The sequence below is a fragment of the Cibotium barometz genome, chromosome 35, assembly GCF_041138505.1.
Source record: "Cibotium barometz isolate CiBa-2024 chromosome 35, ASM4113850v1, whole genome shotgun sequence".
NCBI lineage: Eukaryota > Viridiplantae > Streptophyta > Polypodiopsida > Cyatheales > Cibotiaceae > Cibotium > Cibotium barometz.
Genome location: NC_141080.1, coordinates 25,514,969 through 25,522,835, shown reverse-complemented (window position 1 = coordinate 25,522,835; position 7,867 = coordinate 25,514,969). Strand labels below are relative to the sequence as shown.

General features: G+C 33.9%; 1 protein-coding gene across 1 annotated transcript in view; it reads right to left on the bottom strand.

The window, feature by feature from the left end:
• Positions 1-2,036: 2,036 nt before the first annotated feature.
• Positions 2,037-7,867, bottom strand: part of LOC147618265 (agamous-like MADS-box protein AGL11) — a 49,755-nt gene continuing 43,924 nt past the window's right edge. Inside the window, exons 4-8 of the mRNA XM_086775121.1 lie at positions 3,242-3,303; positions 2,792-2,891; positions 2,651-2,692; positions 2,501-2,542; positions 2,037-2,253 (exon numbers count right to left, since the gene is read on the bottom strand). Of these exons, the coding sequence (XP_086631247.1) occupies positions 2,092-2,253; positions 2,501-2,542; positions 2,651-2,692; positions 2,792-2,891; positions 3,242-3,303 (408 nt within the window). The 3' untranslated portion in view covers positions 2,037-2,091. The remainder of the gene's footprint in view (positions 2,254-2,500; positions 2,543-2,650; positions 2,693-2,791; positions 2,892-3,241; positions 3,304-7,867) is intronic.

Below are 7,867 nucleotides of genomic sequence, written 5' to 3'. Positions count from 1 at the left end.
TGTCAATGAGTACATTGTTGCTCTGTTTTGTTGTGCTTAAGAAAATGGAGGAGATTTTACCATGTCTCATTCCATATGGTCCAAGTACTCTATTGGTTTTCATGATAATGGACATATGGATCACATTACCATTTGATCGGAGAGGCTACATCATTCTCGGATCACTCTTGTCATGGTGGTGCCTTACTAGGGAGATGCTTATGCCATGGCTAGTTGTATTTAGGACGAAACCTTTGTGGGAAGGGATGGTCTGATGAACCCTATATCATACATGTAAATGGGCTTATGGGTAGAACACTATATATAGGGCCTTGGGAACATGGATAGGACCTTTTGTCATTTTTCTAATCTTGGACATTCCATTGTACCTTTGGCTCCTACTATGGAGATGGCCATCTATGGTTAAGGCTTATGGCTAGCTTTCAAGCCATCCTCTTGGTGAGAGGTTAACACACTTAGGCCATTGTGTATCTCTTTCTTTTCTACATAAACATATGGATTCTCTCTGTTGTTCATCTTTGGCTATGATGCTTGTAAATGCTTATTTCATGTGTAATAGATACTAGAATTCATCTTTCATATGTTTGATTTCATCGTTAACTCTAGATCCATTCCATCCTCGCATGTTATTCATATCAATGCTAGTTGAGCTTGATAGTTAAACATAATCATCCTTTCTACTACACTATTTTAATGGTGGAGAGCTTAGATGATTAATCATCCCCCATGTACACCTTTGTTCTAGAGAGTGAACATGAAAATGACCTTTTAATTTCACTTATATCATACAATTTGTAACAATATTGTGAGATTCTCACCATATAGTTGTTTCTAAAACATGTGATCCTTCTATTTGTTGAATCTTGAACCATTCCTTTGAAATTATAAAGAACATAAAGCATTAAACTTATGATACTTATATTTGTTTAATCCTAAACCACTAGTTGAAATTCTAAAAATGTGATACATCTGATTTTACATTAGAAATGTACTCATTATATACCTTAGGTAGTCATCATGTAATAGCTAGTGCTAAAGCCAAGTCTATGTCCTAGGCTTAGTAAACCTCTTGCTCTTATTTTGTCATGATTGAAACTCTTTCTTGAATATAATTTTTCCATATAGCATGCTTTACTAACTTTGTTGTAGTACTAAGTCAAATAAGGCAAACGATGATCCATATGCACAATATCAATTCTCATCAAATTAAGGCAAGAACTTAAAGTTTACTTGACCATAACATCAATTACACAATGAAATGCATCTCTTTCTCTCCCTCTCTCTCTCTCTCACGTGTACATAAGCAACAGAAAATAAATAAATCAATCTCATTACAAAAGGGCATGCATCTCTCTCTCGATCTCTCGCTCTCTCTCACTCTCTCTCTCTCACACATACACATACACATACACATACACACACATACACATACACATACACATACACACAGATGCACATAAGCACTCACATGTAACAATAATAAATTATTCATCTACCTCATGTGTTTGGCTTGATACTATATACATAGGGTGATGCATGCATGCCTTGCCCACATATTCTATCCATCGAACTAAAGAATAAATCCAAGTTGCAAGTAATAAGGTCAACATGAACTTACACAATGATCTTTAATCAAAGACTTATAACACTATCTTATAACAATATACAATTGAAACCTATAATAAGTCTTACTAGAAATCAAGATGAGTTAATATCTTGCTATAATTATGCTTATTAGAAATCAAGTAGACCTACCTTAAAGCCCAAAATATAGAGCATCTAAATAACACGCTTCTAATAAATCAATATAACCTATCTTTACGCCCAAAGTAAAGAGCATTCGCATATAATAGTATAAATTATGTCATTCATTGTTAATAAAACATAAAATGAAGGGAGAAGCATTATTGACTACATTAGCTTAAGTTGTGAATAAGATACATAAATTATTAAATTGTAATATGCTTGTTGAAATGGCACTTCCCCTTTGGAATGTTAATCCTTGAGATTAGAATAATTGCAAAAACTTCATGTATGAAAAACAAGAATGTTATGTTTTTTTCATAATGCATCAAAAAGCCAATGTGCATATCATATTTGTGGACATCCAAGTTGGAGGGTTGTTTCCCCAACACCATCGATTGATTCATTTTCTTTCAAAAAGCCTAATCTTTTTATTTGAGCATCTCGATTATGTTGAGAGTTTCTTGTTGTGATGACACTAAATGCTTGCATTGACAATGCTTCTGCAAGCTGTAACATGAAAACTCAGAATATCATATGGTGAATAAAAGTCAAGCTCCAAACATTTACAAATAAATTTAAAAACATAATTACCCAAAAAAAGTATCCAAATACCTATAGACAAACATTTTAATGTAGCAAAACACAACATTAGAAAAAAAATTCCATACAAATTGAGTAAGGATCCATTTTCTTTAATCTATACTTTGGCTAGTTTCAATGAAAAGGCATTGTGGTAACACATGAAGAGAGATACCTTGGATTTGAGTATATCATTCTCTTCTAAAATCAAACTCTCCTAAGATGGAAAAAGATAAATAATAAGTAAGTCTAAAAAACTAAATTAGTGATTAAAACATCATAGCATCTAGAAGTAGATAGATAAAGGCCACTATAAAGTCTTTACCTTCTTTCGAAAATCTTGAACTTGTTCCATTAAAACTTGTATCTGCCCAAGGGTAAAATAATTTAAAACTTCTAAATTAGGATTTTTTTCGGGGGGTAAAAGTAAAAGTACCAATTTTGGAAATGTTATTCATGATGTTACCTTTCTTGCCCTCACACGGCTTATTCCAGCTTGAAGTTGGTTTTCAAGCTTTTGTAAATCTTTAATTTTTAATCCAAATAGATTTTCTCCCATTAGGTTTCTACAACATAGCACATTAATTAACAAGATAAACATAACACTTGAAAGGGTTAACTTTAAAGTATGTAAGCGTAATACTTGAGTTTATTAAAAGAGATCTTTCAAATCATGTTATGGAAGCTTTTACACAAATCTCTTTATATTAAATGTTCCTTTAATGTTATTTTGAAAAAAACCACAAGCTTGTACACTTTAAGGATCAATTTAGCTACTCCAATAAGGACTTTGGAAAACATGTTAGCAACTTTGGCAAACACCTAATATTAAATATGGGTGCTAGGAAAAGGGTGTCTCAAAACCCCTAGCATGTGTATTTTAAAAATTAAATAAATTTAGTCTCAACATTAGTACCTGTGTCTTTCCTCCATGTAAGCCAATTTCTCATTGTATTGAGTAGTCTCATGTCTCCAATACTACAAAATCAAAGAAACACAAGTGTTACCAAAGAATCAAGAAAATATTGTGATCAAAATCTCATCAAAATGAGAACTATATCTTTGACAAAATCATAGCTATTTTGATAATATATTCCATATAAATGTCTAGCAAATTTTCAATGAGTTTTAAAGCCAAATAGAATCAAATTAGATTTAAAAAACTTGAAAGTGCATTTTCTTGGGTTACAATATGGAGTCAAAGGCTTATCAACCTTACAACTTAGAGTTAATGAAAGTTAAGCGAAGTTATCACTAGTCCTATAATTTAGCCACAAAAGTCACTCAAGACAAAGTTATGACTTATAAAATAAAATAAAAAGCTAAAATCACTTAGATTATATGAAACTTACAATTAATGAAAGGAAAAAAAAGAAGAAGGTAGATTCACTTAGAACTCCATGAAGCTTTTTAAAACTATTAAGTATGCTACATTTACATATGGTTAATGCGTAGAGAAAAATATAAATTTACTAATATTAAAGCTATTATAATTAGCATGTAAATATTATAATAACATTATATTTAGAGAGATGTTCTATAAAAAAGTGTGTTATTAGTTCATAGAAGATACATACCAATGCACTAAAAACATATTTAAAACATTATGTATTGCATTTATAGTTCTTAGGTATAATCTTTATTGAACGCTCCTAAATGATGACCATCAAAGACTATGTTTTGCATTTGTAGCATGATCCTAAATAATAAATCATTGAAGACTATGTATTTCATTTGCAATGCTTATATGTAGAGTGTTCTTACACAATACTCCTAAAGGATGACCATGGAAGACTATGGTTTAAAAGCTTTTTAGGTACCATGAATTTTCTCCTAGTAGGAAATTCTTTAAAACAATACAATCAAATTTGTATAAATGTCTCTAAAAGCTTCAAAAGTAGCTTTCTCTTTACAAAACTTCTTGGGGTAAACCATGTTGAATGGAAAAAGGAGATTTTCTACACATATGAAAACATACAAGAAGATTTATACCTAATCACCCCAACTGCCAGTTCCAAAATAACAAATCTATCCTTCCAAGAAACAAACACTACCTTCGTACCTTTCATGGGAGGTGGAGTCTAAGGATAAAGATCATACATTTATAATCCAAAAAGGAAAAATGTATTTTGTAAGCTACTCAAGAAAATATTTGATGAGACAAAATGAAGATGAATCATCCAACATGTATAAAAGTAGAAGAGGATTGAGGAGCACTTAAAAATTTCTTATTAACAATGTACTCTAAGAAAAGATTACTAAGATTCTAAAGAAAAACTCTTGCTAAAGTGAAAAAAATTTATTTAAAATGAAAATAATACCACATCTAATTTGAATAGAGGAGCATCTGGTAGTTCATCATATGCCAATGGTAGGTTCTCCATTAGGTATTCTCCAAGACTGGTCTACCAGTACATATTGTGAACCTTTTCTTACTATGAGAGTAAAGTCAAACTCCATCAATAGAAACAACCAGACAAGATATAACAAAGCTTGCTAATCCTGAAAGAAGATTATTAATAACCCCAAAACATAGTGTCGATACTTCGTCACCCTCTTTTAACCACATACACCATGGCTAGTCCTTCCCTCTTGGTTGTGGTATAATTCATATGAACTATAAACTCGCAAAGAATATTGGATAATCCAATTTATGCTCCTCTAGCTATGCTAAAACACACCCAATTATGAAGTTTGATGCATTGATATGCACGTGGAACATGACATCTCAATGTGGTGGTCTCAATATAGCGGCAGTGGCTAATGCCTTCTTCAATTCATCATATGCCTACTACTGACACTCTTCAATCCATTTAAAGGTAGTCAAAACCTTATACAATGGCCTAGTAACATCAGCATAGAACATGATAAACCTCTGATAATAGCCCACATAACCCATAAATCATTATACTCTCGTGTAGTTAGTGTAGGTGGTTGCAACTATAGAATGAGGTTTACCTTACCACCATCTATGGAAATTCCTTTTCTAGACACTATATGGCCCAATATCTCTTTTCTTCACCCAAAATTGGCATTTCAAAGGGCTTAAGGATATACGATACAATCAATATCTTTGAAATACCTTTTTCATGAGCAAGCTAGATATTCCAACCATTGCAAATGTACCCAAAGATCATCAATAAACACCTCCAACCATTTTTCCAGGTAATATGCTTGAATGGTGTGCTCATTAATCTCTAGAAAGGTTGCCTGAGCATTGATCAGTCCAAATGGCATGACTTTATATGCGAAGTTTTCCTATATCTTAGTGGTGAAAGCAGATTCATGTTGGTCCTCGGCAGTGCAAAGGATACTTGGTTGTATCCTCAAAATCAATCCAAAAAACTTTAGGCTTATTCACCCAGCACCCTCTCCAAAATGTGTTCCATATATGGTAGATGGTGATCCCTCTAGGTTGCCAAATTCACCTTCTTCAAGTCGACACACATGTGAAGCTTTCCATTTTTCTTGGATACAATCACAATTGGTGATACCAGATCTGTGAGCTCAATTTTGTAAATGAAATCCATAGCAATGATTTTATCAAATAAATATTATTTTATCCTTTACAATTCCTAAGTATTTTGGATGCATTTTTAGGGACGGTGCTTGAATAGCATTAAACCTTCCATGATTAGGATGGTGTGCTATACCACTTCCACGGCACTCCCTTCATGTTTTTATAGATCCAAGAAGAGAGATCCTTGTACTTTTTTAAAAGAGTTATCAATGCCTCTTTCTCCTGTAAGGTTATAGGCTTGTGGAAATGAAGACCAGTTTTGTCTCATCGTCGCTAGGCTCTTTAACCTCCATAGGTCCATCATATGAGGTTCCTCTTTAAACAACCTTTGAACATTCTTCCCATAGATGAACTATTTTTATTTCATTAACATCAAAGGATGTGAAATGGTCTCGAACTTTTTGCAAATCTGGCTTCTCGTCATTCTCTGCCTTCCTCGCCAAAGCTCTTTCTGCTTCTTCTTCCACGTTAGCCAAATTTCGTTTCCTTTCCTTCTTGTTGATTACGAGATCTTAGGAGGGCCTTGGATCACATGTATCTCTTGCATTGTTTGTAACATCACCCAACTTAACTCATCTCTTCAATTCTTATTAGAGAACTCCTCATGAGTTTCAGTGGCTTTGATGTATCGTAGCCATTGTGCATGCATGGGTCCTTGCCTAAGAATCTCACATCAATTAGCTCGGCAACATTTCTTCTTCAACCATTTGTGGAACTTCAACCTTGTGCAAATGGAATTTATGCTTCTATTCCGTTTCATCAGATTTAAACTCTTGCTCTTTATATGAGTTTTGCCCTAACTAGTTCATCACTAAGAGTCCCATCATGCATATTGTGGTCGCATCTTACCTTCTCATTAGGTTCCACAAACTTCATTCCAATATTTCCCATGATGTCTATCATGGATAATATATACATCCAATTATTGCAAAAACTATCATTCAGAAGTGGACAATACAAGATATTCTCTTCCTCTAATGGTTCTAGTTGTTTATGGGTTGCACATAGTTGCATCGAGGTGATTCTGCCTTTAGTTTCTACGTCATTACAAAACACTCCCTATCCATGGGATGCATCTTTGACGTCTGCATGTCTACTTTCAGGATTGGTGAATCCTTCTATAGGTATATGTGATCCATGGCCTAATTATTCCCAATCGTGTACGAGCTTGGCACCTCTTGTAAAATACCTTCCAAGAATCACATTGTATGAATCTATATGTCCCGTAAAATTTGTGACTACAAATGGACGTGTAGTGCATAACATGATACCATTAGCCATTTTTACAATGAGGTTCTTTCACTCTAAGACGGGTTTTCCCCATTTTTACCAACATTACTTTGTGACGATACTTACTCTGACCCCACTATCAAGGATTGCAAGATCTTGACAACCCTTGTGCACCATTGGAAGTGTTGCATTTGTGTCATTACTCTTATAATACTTTCCCATTTGCTTAGCCAAAATTTGGAGACGAGTTTGGGTAGGCTGTCCCTTCCACCCTCTATGTCCATATTATCCTTCTCAAAGAGACAAAGGGATTTTGTTTGTCGTCCAATTGGAGGATCAGTGTGCATTTTGTCTTCCATTAAATGTTTTAAATCAGTTCAAAGTCGGGAATTTCCTCTTAGCTTGGTTCCCGTTGGCATCTTGATCCCTACAAAGAGAAATGTAGATAGCCAAGCCACATCCCCGAGTCCTTTTTGACCAACATTATTACTACATGATTTTAAAATAGGATTTGTTACAACATAAAGAGGATATTATAATGCTTTAATAAACATCCTTAAGAATAGGTCACTCTTTCCTTTGAGTCCATGTCACCCTAGCTGTACTCAAAAATAGTCTATGGCATGTTGATTCGTTTGGCTTGCCTTCTAATAATCTGCCTAGTATGTACTGTTTCAGATCCATGGATTGAATTACAACCACAAAGTCTCCTCATCCCACCTTCTTTTCTCTTGTTCTCCTTCCTCTCATTCCCGTAAAAGGTTTATCCAACGGTACTCCCTTGATATCGAG